Source organism: Fukomys damarensis, unplaced genomic scaffold (assembly GCF_012274545.1).
Source record: "Fukomys damarensis isolate Sample0158 unplaced genomic scaffold, DMR_v1.0_HiC HiC_scaffold_23, whole genome shotgun sequence".
NCBI lineage: Eukaryota > Metazoa > Chordata > Mammalia > Rodentia > Bathyergidae > Fukomys > Fukomys damarensis.
In genome coordinates, this window is record NW_022900935.1 from 9,129,642 (window position 1) to 9,143,623 (window position 13,982).

The window sequence follows — 13,982 nt, forward strand, 5'->3', positions numbered from 1 at the left end:
CCTCACGGCCCCGCCCTGTGCAACTTGTGGAGAGCACAGGCAAGACGGGCCTCAGAGGCGTCAGGGCAACCACGCCTTGGGGGAAGGGGGACCGCAAGGCAGGCAGACAGACCTACAGACAGGGTGAGGGCCCCGCCTGCCACCTGGCGCCGCTCCAGCGGGACGATGGCGGGCAGCGCCGTGCCAGGCGGTAATTGCAGACAGACTAATTTAAAGAGATGAGACGGTTATTTTTAACTCGCGTTAAGGTAATGAACGGCGCGGGGGGTTTTGCGGGTTCGAAAGTTCAGCGCCCCCAGCCCCCACTTTCTGTGGGTCGGAGCCCCCTCTCTGCATGCCTTTCAGGCTCCAGACTCAGGAATGACGGGTGGAGTAAGGAAGCAGGCTGAGAGCAGGAGAGGCCCTGCCAGAGGCAGGAGGGCTGCTGGGCAGGGTGCTCAGTTGCCAAGTGCGTGTCCCACCAGGTCCCCACAGAGGGTTAGTGTCCCTCTCTCCAGGGAGGGAAAACACTTTCCCTGAGATCACATACCTAGGAAGTGGAAGACCTAGGAGTTGACCCCCACCTAACCCTGAAACTGCAGCTTTTTCTGTGGCATTGGGTATGACTGGGATGGGTTAGGTGCTGAAGGGAAACGGTTGGGTTTGGACTTTGAAAGGGTTAGGGGCGTGTTCCTTGCAGCCAACCTTCTGCTGTCCAAATGGCAGCTAGTGATGGCCTTCACTTAGGGTCCTGGGGTCTGTCTGTGTCTTCGGAAGGCTGATGGGATGGTCATGGGCTCTTTGTGTGGTAGTGAGCCTCTGGAAGGGGGTTGCTTGGGCTGTAATCCCCGAGCCCCTTGTCTTCCTGCTTCCCTGACCTCCCCAGCTGTCTTGCTAGTCTCCTCCCTATGCCAGCTAGGGCCTGCCTCCCACTGGGGCTGTGTACCTGGGAACCTGGAAATGAGAGGAGCATGGGCCTGGGACCCGCTCAACCTTGGGGCTCACTCTCCACCTCCAGATGGGACTCCGGGTCTCTGAAGAGAAGGGCATGGAACCCAATCCCCAATGTGGTGCCTCCTTCCTCCAGCTCAGCCCTTTCTGACACACACCCCGGGGACTAGGCACTCACCCCCTCTGGGACTGTCTCTTCTGTTGCCAGATACTCCTTAATGCTTGTAAGAATGCATATTTTCTCTCCACCATTTGCCACTCAGTGTGTCCTGGTGCGGCCCTCTGGGATCCCATGGAGTCAGCTGTGGAGTCAGGGCTGGCTGAGGGTGGAGTCAGGGCTGGGGGGACCCTGGTCCAGTGTGTGTGTGTGTGTGTGTGTGTGTGTGTGTGTGTGTGTGTGTGTGTGTGTGTGTGTGTTACAGCCAAGCACTGGAGTTCTATTTCTTGGTGTCCTTACTCATCTGTGCCCAGAGGGCCTTAGCTCAGTCTCTGGTGCCTCCCAGTGCTATGATTTAGAAATCATGGAGCCATGAGAGATTCTTTGGACAGAGGGCTCACTGACATGGGACTGAGAGGATCCCATCCCTGGTGGATGATGTATGGGAGTATAGGTCTTGAACTTGGCACTCTTGTTTAGAGATGCCTGTGACAGCACCCAGATAGCAAACATTCTCCCAGCACAGTGGAGGGAATATTTGTGGCCATCCCTGCTGGCCCCAGAGCAGCCAGATGGGTGAGGGGTTCAGGATGTTGGGTAGGCATTAGCTCAGGCTCTGGGGCCTCAGTAGGGTACTTAGTGGGACAGCTGGATCTGGAGCACCCCCCTTCTCCTGGCACCCTGGTTACCATGGAAACCAACTCCTGTTTGGGAGGGTTTGGCTGTTTGCTGTATCTCCCTACCCCCCAACCCATATGTGGAGGTGGGAGGGGGTCCAGGTGGTGTGTGGGGGAGGGGGCCTCCCACACCCTCCCCCCAGGGCCTCCCTCTGCAGAGAGAAACCTTTCTGGTCTCTAAGCAGGGTGCTTCTTGTGAGAAAGGGAATGAGAGTTAAGAGAGTTAATGTCCAGGTTTTAGGCAGTCACTTGGGTACATCGCACACATTGTCATCTTCCCTAGTCCTGCCAAGTAGGCATGAACAGTCCCATTTTGCAGTTGAGGAAATCAAGGCATAGCTGGGATGAGGCAGAGCCTGGATTTAGACGCTGACCTGCTTCTACCATTTCTCTATTTCCCAAAACCTGTGTTCTCTCCCCTGCCCAACACACCAGCCTACCTTTCTGCCCCCAGGCTGTCTCCTGTTTAGAGTCTGCCCTGGTTTCTCAGTTCCTATGGGAGCCACACAAGCCCAAACTCCTCTGTTTGGACCCTCGGGCCTTCTCCTGGCCTTGTCCGGGCCACACCTTCCCTTCCCCTTTCCCTGCTGTCCGTCTCAGGTGCCCTCACCTTGCTACCCTCATAACTGACCCTGGAGTTCAGAGCCCACTTCCCGTTGCCATTGTCACATGCAATGTGACAACGATTCCTTCATATAACCTCCAGAAAATAGGTGGGGTGCTTAGGCAGTTTGGTCAAAGACCCACCTTTCTGGTCATTCAGGAACCCCGTCCATGTGCTTGAGGGTTTCTGCTTTACATCCTTACTCGTTCACAAACTGGCTGGTGATGAGAGTTACCTAGAAGCTTCTCAATAACACAGCCCCCGTGTCAGCCCTTGTCCTCAGATTCTCAGCAGGTGGGTTCTGCGTCTCTATTTAACAGCTATGTCTGATGATGGATCCTTTGGAAGCGATGCCTTAGATGGTGGCTTCCTGGCCTCCTGCTTGTCCCCCTTCTCTCGTTGTGGGCCAGCTTCTCCAAGCAGGCTGCCCAGGTTCAGCTTATTCCTTTCCTCCTTCTCCTTTTTTGATTCTCCAGAGATTTAAACCTCATGCAGTCAATTTCAAGGAACTGAGCCTCCGTCCCAGCACCTGCGCCCACCCGTGTTTTAGTAATCATGCTGTGTAGGACAGGGATGGGAGAATGGAGCCACAGCTGGGGCTGCTGTGTACCACGACTAAGAGCCTTTGCCAAGGAGAGGAGGGAGGAGACACGCTGGGGTAGAGGTTCAACAGGCCAACCGGGGGAGACTGCAATGCTGGAGAAAATGTCAGCCAGAGAGCCTACCCTGAGGTCTTCACACCTGGTAGAGGAGAGAAGGCCATCCTGTGCACAGCCCAGTGCTGTTTGATCCAGAGTTGGGGTTATAGAGTGAAGTCCCCAGCCCTGTCAACCCTTCCTATTGTCTGACACCTTGCTAAACTGTTCCAATTCAGGATTCACCCTGCTTTATGCCAACACTTGTGTTATTTCATTTCATTTTTATAGCCACCTTGTGATGTATTATTATTGTTACTTTGTCCATTTTGCAGATAAGGAAACTAACAGTGAGAGAAATAAGGAGGCTTTATAACAGTATCCCACTGTGAGTGGTGAAAATGGAACTCCCAGAACTTCCTCCACCCTATCCTGGTGCTCTGGCCAGGCCATTCCAAGCTGGCCTTCTCCCCTCTGCTCCCCCGATCTTTGTTCTCCCTTGGAGTTTAGCCCCAAGGCTTCTAGCCTGAGGAATGGCCCTGGATCCCCAGCCAGAGAATTCTCTGGAAGCAGGCCAGCCTGATATTCCCCTCATCTGCAGTCCCAGATGCAGTTCCTCCATTTGTGGTAACCCAGGCTGCACCAGGTAGGCACACGTGGTGCTCAGAGGGGAGCTAGACCCTAACCTGAAGGGTCCCACAGGTCAGGATGGGGAAAGGTGAGGACACTCCATGCTGATTGAGGTTAGAGAGTCACTCATCAGCAGTGGGTGTTTTTGTGGACTCCAGGAGGCCAGCAGGTGTCAGGGCTGGGAAGCAAGTGGCCTCGGATTGCAAGACCAGGAGCTGGCACTCTAGGCTGCAGGGGATGAGGGTTATATGACCAGGAAGGTCCCTGGATGTTGATGTAGACAGAAGACAGGAGGGACAGAATGGATAGGTGCCCAGTGTCGGGCTGGGCTGGGGTTCAGATTCAAAATGAAGCTGAGATAGGGTAGAGGCCTAGGGTCCCAAGTGCCAGTCTGAGATCCCTGAAGCCTCTCTTGGTGCCTTGGGAACCTCCAGTGAGATGGAGCTGTGTACTTAGGAGCCTGTAGTAATGGTGCTGGCAGAGCTGAGTCTACTTACCCTCTCTGTGTCCTTGAACAGCTGAGCCTTAGTCTCCTCCTCTATAAAATGGGACAGTAATAGGATCACATTCACGCTTCGCTGGGATTGCAGAAAAGGTACCTGTGAAGTCCCCAAGGAGTTGTCATCATTATTATTCCTTTTTCCAGGAAAGGAGAAGAACCACCTCCCCAGGTTCCCTGTAGTGAAGGGCTCCCTGGGCCCTGGCCCTGAGAAACACCCTGCATTCAGGGGTGGGGCGTATGGAGGAGCCCACCTCTGAGGCCTTCCTTTATGGTCCATTCTGGATGTCCAAGCTCCCTCCTGCCCTTAGTTGGAAACTCTGCTTTCAGAGAGCCTTCTTCATGGCCTTGGGAGGCAAGCAGAATGGATTTAGGTCCCCATTTTTTGCAAATGAAGGAAATGACTTAAGTCACCCTTGAGCCCAGGGCTGCCTGGGGCAGTGGCTCCTCTTGGTCCCACTTGCTGGCTGTGTGACCTTGGGCATGGCCCTTCCCAATCTGACTCCTACTTCCCCTCCCCTAACACTCTGGGAAGCTCGGAGGCCTCCTCTTGTCCCCTCCCCTGTCCTCAGCTGGCCTTGCCACCTCCTTGTAACCGGAGCTAGGCTGTGGGGGAAGGGGCTTGCCCTCTGCCAGAGGCACCTGCCAGCTGAGCAGATGTGATGGGATGGAGGCCCCAGGAGGGGCACAAGGTGGGGGCTGGGCAGACAGGGCTCAGCACACCCAACCCTGGCCTCTAGCCTCTGTCGCTGGAGCCCTTGTCATTTTTCAGCCAACATTCATGGTGTTCTAGCATGCTCTGAAGGACCTCTGCGTTTCCAGGAGAAGATAGATGACAGATGAGGCTGGTGCCCCTGGCTGGGTGGGCTGCCCAGGGCTCCTGGAGCTCCTTGGCATGGGGATTGAGAGCCAAGGGCTGCCCCTGGGGGCAAGGCCAGTGTCTGTGCGGGTGGCCGTGCCCCCGGGAGAACAGATGGTTCTCTTGGCACGGTGCCCATCCCCCAACCCCCGCCCGCCAGCCTGCAGGGCTGGGGCACAGCTGCTGGGTCCTCCCCAGAGCTGGGCCCAGGGCAGGGCTGGGTGAGGTCACTGCAGCTGCTCCCAGGGCAGGGGAGTGGAGAGGTGCTGCCTGTGGAGAAGAGAAGGGCTCAGCCTAGGAGGAGTGTGGCAAGGGGTCTGAGTGGCTTTGCATTGAGGGTTTCTGTTTAATCCTGGGTGAGGGAGGAAAGGATCTATGGAGGCAGTGCTAAGCCAGTGTGGACAACGTCTCTTCCTGCCATAGGCCTACCCTGGAGCCTTGTCCTGGCCTTGGCTCCTCTAGCGAAGTCTCAGGTCAGGAGAAAGAACAAGGGCCCCATTTGCAAATTCCTGCACCATTCTTTACATTGTGTGACCTCAGTTTTTCATCCATAAAGTGGGGATGATAAGCCAACTCAGAGTTGTTACAAAGACTCCATAAGGAGATCATTGTTGGATGTTAGCACAGTTTACTGCATGTGGTCTCTGTTGAGTAAAAGAGAGGAGGAGCCTTGGGGAAACAAAGGGAAGAAGAAGCTGCAGGACCCGGTAGGATATAGGCAGGGCTCCACCCTAAATACTGACTCCTGAGAGCCAAGGTCTGCCCCATGAAGTTGCAGTGGGGAGGCACTTAGACTCTGGTTTGCACTTAGGTCTCTACAGCTGCACTGAGATGCAGCAGCTGTCTTTGGGCCTTCAGAGGCTTTCAGGAAAGTTCCACAGAGCTGGCCTTGATGGAAGAGCAGGGACTGGTTGAACAGAAAGGAGCCAAGGACAAAGGGAACAGTGTGCAAAAGCCCGGAGAGGTAGACATCCCAAGTGGCTAGGCGCCCAGAGGGGCCTGAGGGTTTGGGGTAATGGCGATGGAGAGCACCGGAGGGCTCTTGAGTATCTGTCTGGAGTAGAACACAAGCCCATGGATAATAGCCTTTTTTGTAGGGGTGAGCTTGGATTTCTGCCTGGGCTGGGTATGTGGGCTCTGTTGTCTTTAGGGTTGGGGGTTGCTACCAGCTGATCTTGGACTCCTGCCTTGCTTCAATAGTTACTTCCTCCTAGAACCTGCTGTTCCACTACGGATCCTGAGCCTACTCACTTATAGAGTGTCCATGGTCCCAATGCCTCCCTTTGACCTTTTTTATCTTCCCCCACTGCAGAACCTGGTATCAAGGATTTGTACTTTATTCTCCAGACCATAAGGTCATCCGTGTTACCCCTTCACTTGGGATGCCCGCTTGGGTGAGCATACCATCTTCACCCTAGTTGGCAAGCCAAGGGACCACAAGGAATCTATGGCTCTGTCTGGTCCTAGACCAGAATAAGGCTCCAGAGTGGGGTAAGGGGCAGAGGGCAAGGTGGGAGCTGCTTCTGGGGCTCAGTCAGGGCAAGTTTGAGATTTTTGATATGTGGGATTCCTGTGGTTGTTGAAGTTACCTCCTTTACAAGGAATGCCCAAGGTCACATGGATGAAGTTGAGATTCCAACCCCTGCCCTTGTCCTGTCTTCATGTGGGAAGGAAAGAGAGAGAGGAAATAGGAGCCTTGCATGGGATCAGAGCTCTTGCCACAGCCACACAGGTGGTCTCTACTGTGGGGATTCACAAAAGAGAGGAGCTGGGTCTTCATCCCCATCTGGCAGCAGGGTTAGTATCCTGAGGGGATAACTCTCCACTGGGTGGAGACTGTCTGTGATGAAACCTGGAGTCGTGTCCATACCACACCTTGGGTTTAGGTTTAGGCTTGGTTGAATGGACACAAGACCCAGGATTGAACTCAGAGGATCCTAGAAGCCCCCAACTACTAGGAAAGCAAGGAGTTAATACAGAGTTGGAGCGGAGGACAAAGCTTGCATCTCTTGTTTCTGATGGAAGCTAGGAGAGCTTGGATTCGAGAGCAAAGGAAAGGTGTCCACTGGGATAGACAGCAGAGCAGAGTGTCCCTTGCCACTTTGGGGGTGGAGGTGGGGAGAGACCTGGCTTTGGAATCTAATGTCCCTGAAACCCAAAGTTGGCTCCATCACTTCCCTGCTCTGGGGCCTCAGAAGTCCTTTGACTCACCTTGCTTCCCTCTTTGTAAAATAGCGCCCCCTACTGGCAGGATGGTTATTGGAATGAAAGAGGCTTGCCTATGTCTGGCACATAGCAGGTGGTGCCTTTCTCCTGCCTCAGTACTGGAAGCATGTACTGGTGGAGCTGGAGCTGACTCGCACTGGCTCGTGAGAGCTGAGTGTGCACACTTCTTCCCATTTCTGTATTTGGTGACATCACGCTGGCAGCTCCAAATGGGCCACGATGGTAGTATCCACACCACAGAAATCAACAAAAGCTACAAATTGAATCAGGTGGGGTTTTTGTTGTACTTATTGTTAATTACTAGCACCCCACTGAATGTGGCCCCAGAAAGGGTAACCTTCCCTGTACCTGCGATCACAGAATCAGAAGATGGCACAGAGATCACGGGGTCCATGTCCCAGAATCCATCCTGTGGGCCTTTTTTAGCACTAGAAGGCAAGGCAGTAGTGGAGAAATGCAAAGTCCGTGAGCCCTTCTGGACCTGGGAAGATGGAATACAGTTGTAGTTCCAAGCTTCTCCCTGAAGGCAGGGAACAGCGAGTTGTGAGACCTCTCTTTTCTCTCCACATTTCTTTCCTCTCCCCCAGAGATCTGGTTTTCCCTGGCTGGAGAAGTAAGATTGGATGAGGTTGAGCTGTCAGGGAATGAAGCTGTGCTGGGAGGAGAAATGAGGTTGTACTGGAAGATAAACGAGATTGTGCTGTCAGGGAATAAGGTGGTACTTGGAGGCAAGGTGAGCCTGCATTATTAGATAAATGAGGTTGTACTGTCAAGGGATGAAGTGTACTTGTTGGAAAGATGATGTCCTGCTGGATCAGTCGGGTTACACCTTCAGAGAACACAGCCACACCACAGGAGGAAGGAGCCCGTCCGACTTTGAGGATAAATGAGGGTGTCCTGCTGGATAAATGAGAGGGCCCGACAGGTGAATGGAGTGCTGTTAGCAAATGAGGTTGTACTTGCTGGATAAATGGGACTGGTGTGCTGGATAAATGGAGTTGTGCTGTCAGATGAATGCATTACTGCTCGTGGGCAAAGGGTGTCCTGGGAACAGATGAGGATGCCCTGCTGGATAGATGAGCTGCTGCCACCGAATGGATCACATCCTGTTCACGAGGGAGGCAAGGTCGAGGTTATTCTGTTCCCTCTTGGGCTCCTGGAGTGTCTTCTGGCCCAGGAGGTAGGGGCTGGGGGCAGTCTTAGTGTGATAGGTCTGGGTCAGTCTGGGGAGCACCTGGGGAACTGGGCAGGGCAGCTGCCTGGTGTACCTGCAAGCCCTTCCTCAGCTGTCTCAGAAGACCTTCCTTCTACCTATAGTTCTTTCTGTGCCTCATGTGGTTCCTGACTTTCCCCAGCATCCTGCTGGGTTCTCATTCTGTCCTGTGGTCTCTCTTCAGCCTACTTTGGAAAAGCTCCTAATGTGTGCCAGCCCAGGCAGTCTTATTCAACTACCTATATAGATAGCATAGTACTGTGCTTCCTTTTGTCACTCGTTCATTAATTCTGAACACATTTAAGGGCCCACTATGCACCAAACATGTGAGATACAGAAAAAAAAAAAACAAAACAACAAAAATCGCCATCATTAAAGTTATATTCTACTACAAGGGCAGCCAGACAATACATAATTAAAACAGGATAAATAAATTATATATAAGTTGAGATCCCTTATCCAAAATGGTTGGGACCAGAAGTGCTTGAGATTTTAGAGTTTTTTGGATTTTGGAATATTTGCATATACTTTACTCATTTAGTATTCCTGATCCAAAAATCTGAAAGCTGAAATGCTCCAAATTCTGAAACTTTCTGAGTACTGTGGTGTTCAGAACGTTTCAGAATTTAGAGCACTTCAGATTTAGAATTTTGGGGTTAGGAATGCTCAACCTGTATTTATTTAGAAAGTGATAGTTTCTTGAGAAAAATTCACAGTAGGGTAAGGACATCAAGAGATGGAAGGAAAAAGGAGCAGTTCTTAAGAGTGCTCAAGATGGGCCTCACTGCAGATGGAGCCAACTGAATAGAGACTTGAAGGAGATGCAAGGTGTCTGGGACATCTAGATGGTGTGTGGGGAGGTCCAACCTGGCAGTTTCCAGGAACAGGCAGGAGGGATGGAGCAGGATACCGTGAGGTCATGGAGGTTCTTGTGGGCCTTAGCACAGTCTGAGCAAGATGGAGGACATAGCAGGGACCCTGTTACTTAAAAGATCACTCTGCTGCGTGGAACGCTGCAGGGAAGCAAAGGTAGAAGGAGGTAGCTGCTTGAGCTTCAAAGCTTGCCCCAGGGTTGCACTTTTCATGGTGTTGGCGCTAAAGGTGGTATCCAGATCTAACACCAGAGCCCATGTCCTGTGCTGACCTCACCAATCCCCTCTTCCTGATGGGTGAAGCCAGGGGTGCTGTTCTTCCTGGCCCAGGTTCTGAGGGAGAATGGGATGGGTAGTGGATATAACCCACTGTTCTTTCCCTAGACCCCCAGATGATCTCCCTGGGGCCTCAAAGCAGGGAGGTCCTGTCTCCTCTAGGCACATGCTCCAGGCCTGGATGTAGGTGTAGGAGGTGAGAGTTCTCAGAAGCCAGGCCCAGCACTGGGAACCAAGGGAGTTTGGGCTTGCTGTAGCTGTGGCTAAGGTGGTGAGTTGCTAGGTGACTCCAAGAGGGAGCCCTGGTTACTGCTGCCTGGTATAGGCGGCTCACTCCTTTACCTCTCTCGCCTTCTGCATGGCCTCTGGCTTCCCAGGAGACTTTGCACGCAAACCAGAGTTATGATCAGTGCTTACCACTGGATCTTGGTGGGGAGCTCTGATTGGTACCAGGTAGCAAGGGCCAGAAAAGCCATAATGGCCTGAAGGACCTGGGCTTCTCTCCTGGGGCATAGCCCTGATGCATGCCTGGTATAGAGCCCAGCTCAGCAATCAAAGACATAGGTCCTTATGCAGCTATGAGCCACCTCCCTGCACAACACTGGGGCCTCCACCAGCTCCCTGGCCCGCAGGCTTCAGCTGTCACATCTCTCTGGCCTGCAGAATCCCCCCCAAGGATTTTTTTTCAAAGGGGGCGGGTGCTGAGTGTGCAGGGCTCTATATAATCTCATTCCCTCCCCTGATGGCTCCGGTGCCTAGCACTTCAGTTTTTGCATTAGATTGCACTTCCAAAAGAGTTCCACTGCTTTTTTAAAAAAAAAATGTTTGAAACCTCTAGACTGTATGATTCCAAGAATTTTCAGTATCAAACTAGAAAGGCGCCCAGAGTACAACTGGCCCATGTCATCAGTATGTAGGGAGGGAAACCAAGTCCTGGACAAGAGAAGGGACTTGGGTTAGGTCAGGCTTGGTAGACTGAGAAGAACACTGGACTGGGGGTCAGGAGGCCTGCACTCACACTCCTACTCTGACACCGGGTCCTGGGCCACCTTGGGCAAATCCTTGGACCAACCACTGTGTCAGGCTGGGTCTGACCTGGGTTCCCAGGTTCCTGGCTGGGGGGCAGGAGGGAGATCATAGAAGGATGCAAACCTTTGTAGGGCTGTAGCATGTCTTGGCCTAGAGAATGTAATCTAAAATATTTTTATAATGTTTATAAAGAAATGCAGAAAGTGTGGGGCTTCAGAGTACAGCTCAGTGGGCCTGGGTTCAATCCACAACACTGCCAGAAAGAAAATATAGATGTATTATGAAGTACATGTAAAATTCCCTTGAATTATAAAATGGAAGCCCAAATCTTTGTAGGAAATTCTGACCTTGCAATAAGCCCCTAGCCTTCTTGTGTCACAGGCTTCTAAGGATGCTTTATGTGGCAAGATGGAGGAGCACTGGAGTACTGGTTTCCCATGATTCTTTTCTGCGACTAGCTTTTCTGTCCCATGGCAGAATATAATAATGTCCTTTAGCCTCAGAGTTTTTTAGAGCAATCTGAAATTAATGCCTGGGTTGTATGGTTAACAAGCTGTGTGACCTTGGCAACTCAGTCTCTGAGTCTCTCTCACCTTATGCTGAGATATGGATCCCAAATCTTGACTCTGTGGAGTCTGACATAGTGATTATGTGAGATAAGCTCTTTGAGTGCCAGGGCTAAACAGGCTGGTACTAACTAGGTGCTGGTACCTGGCAGTGTCCATCCTTCTCCCCCGGCACTCTGCACCAGGCTAGCATGAAATGACACTGATAAAGAGGTGTTGCCTGATCCACCTCCAGCTGAAGAAGTGAGGAGGTAGGAGGTAGAACCTCTGGCAAGCCAGACAGTCCTCTGGGGGGTGACAATGGAGGCCTCCTGGGCCCTGAACACAGGTGCGGGGGAGGGGCCAGGGAGCCAGGTGCAAGGGCCGGGATGGGAAAGGGGTATGCACTTGAGGAAACATCACACCCTGGGGATTGAGCTCCCCTCCTTTCAGGGCCCCAGGAGAAGCCAGGCAGGGCAAGGCTGGCAAGCCCCAGCTGTTGCTCCCAAGGCCAGAAAGTGCCAGAGATAGGGAGCCTGAGGCCCCAAACAGTCAAGACAAGACCAGGAGCACAGATGGGGTTAGAAGGTACCCTAGGCAGCAGAAGGGCTCTCCCACAGACTTGCAGTCTCCACCAGTCCTCACAGCACAGTGGCTGGTTACAAGTGTGGCTCAGTGGATTAACGGGTTAAGAGCAGGTCTATGACCTGGGCAGAGCTGGGTAGTCCCTGGCATTGCTCCCTAGCTGTGGGACTGTGGGCAAGTTACATCATGCCTCTGGGCCTCTGTCACCTGGTAGATGAAGTGGGGTAACGCCACCTTCCCCAAGAGGTTGGTGCGCAGCACAGCCGTGCTCGGGGAGTGATGTGAAGCACATAGAGACAGTAGGTCTGCTGAGTGACTTTACAGGTGAGATCTTCTAGCCAGGGTGAGGGTTTACCCTACATTTATGAGCACTTGTGTTCACCAGCACTTAACCACACACATTAGCTCACGACAGCTTTATCAGGTGGTTATGACTAGCCATTTTTTTTTCAGAGTAGCTCAGAGACTGATACACAGCCACAGGCACCTAGCTAGGACCCAGAGGGCCTGGCATTCTGCCCAGGCCTCTGATAGCCAAGCTCATGCTGTTTCTATAGCAGTGCCTCTGAGCAGTGAGGTCAAGGCCACCAGTTAGGAGGCTCTGCAGGAGTTCTACTTCAGGTACCTGTGGACTCTCCTGCCTTCCTGGGTCTCCAGGACAGGTCTGGCCCGAGCAGGCCTGGAAGCACTGCAGATTGGCAGTGCAGAAACTAAGAGGATATGGACAGGGTTGGCATCAATGAAGGGATACCAGAAAGCCATGGAGACTTCTTGTCTGAAAATGGGGAGTATTGGGGCGTGGGGGTTGTGTGAAGAGCCACTAGGAAGGAGTTGAGGGCAGAGCTGTGGCAGGTGAGGCATTTGGGGCTGGAACACTGGAGAGCTGGACTGTGCTATAGGCAGGGGTGGTCTGATATCTACGTGCCAGAGGTGATTGTTAAGGGGTTTACTGGGATCCAAGGTTTCTTGGAAGTTTTCAGGAGCTCAGAGTAGCTGGGGAGAGACTTCTCAGAAGTCTTCTGCCTGTACCCACCTTGTGGACTCCCCCAGCCTATTCTGCTTTCCTGGCCAGGCCCTCCCAGCAAAGGGTTAACAGCCTTCTCTACCTGCAGTTGCATTTTAAAGACACGAAATTAAAGCAGGTAATTTATTCTCCCCACACACGAAAGAGCAATTAGTTCTAAACAGGGCTTAATCAGTCACCGCGAGATTGATTTCTGGAGCCCTGGGTTTTCGGGCTTCTGGCGCCATGCCAGGCTGGGGAGGGAGGGGGGGCGAACAAATGAGCCGCAGCGGCATGAGCCCTTACATAATCTGCTGGGGGGCCGTGGCAGCCTGGCTAGCCCCTTGAGGTGCCCCTGGCAGAGCTGGGGAGAGGGGATCCGCTTCTCTGCTGCTAGACCCCTGGGCTCTGAGCCGCCCAGGGGTTAGCCACGCCTCCACGGAAGGGCAAGGCCAAAGCTTTAGCCCCACCCTCTGGGCTGAGTCTCCTTGTGGGTGGGGATGTGCGGGTGTGGTTTGCAGGTACTGCTCGGGTACACGCAGGATGGGTGTGGTGGGCTTGTCCAACCTGGTACTTACACTTGCACCCCTTCTTCTCCCGACTTCCCCATCTCCTCCCCTCCCTCCTCCTCTCTTCTCTCCTCATCCTCTCTCACTTCTCTGCCTCCTTCCTGCCTCTTGCTATCACTAACGCCTGTCTCATGGCCTCCTCACTTCCCACTCCCCCACCCACACCCTTGTCTTTGGCCACAGAACTCCATCCGGCACAACCTGTCGCTGCACACCCGCTTCATCCGCGTGCAGAACGAGGGCACTGGCAAGAGTTCCTGGTGGATGCTGAACCCTGAGGGCGGAAAGACAGGCAAGACCCCGCGGCGCAGGGCCGTGTCCATGGACAATGGGGCCAAGTTCCTGCGTATCAAGGGCAAGGCGAGCAAGAAGAAGCAGCTGCAAGCACCGGAGCGGAGCCCCGACGACAGCCCTCCCGGCGCGCCTGTCCCGGGGTCCCTGGCTGCCACGGCCAAGTCTGGTGGATGCTGAACCCTGAGGGCGGAAAGACAGGCAAGACCCCGCGGCGCAGGGCCGTGTCCATGGACAATGGGGCCAAGTTCCTGCGTATCAAGGGCAAGGCGAGCAAGAAGAAGCAGCTGCAAGCACCGGAGCGGAGCCCCGACGACAGCCCTCCCGGCGCGCCTGTCCCGGGGTCCCTGGCTGCCACGGCCAAGTGTACCTCCAGCCCGGC

General features: G+C 53.5%; 1 protein-coding gene across 1 annotated transcript in view; it reads left to right on the top strand.

Moving 5' to 3' along the window:
• The window catches only part of Foxo6 (forkhead box O6), a gene marked incomplete at its 5' end in the record, with an annotated part of 20,090 nt that overhangs the window by 4,426 nt on the left and 1,682 nt on the right, over nucleotides 1–13,982 (top strand). Inside the window, one exon of the mRNA XM_010626079.3 lies at nucleotides 13,493–13,764. Within this exon, the coding sequence (XP_010624381.1) occupies nucleotides 13,493–13,764 (272 nt within the window). The remainder of the gene's footprint in view (nucleotides 1–13,492; nucleotides 13,765–13,982) is intronic.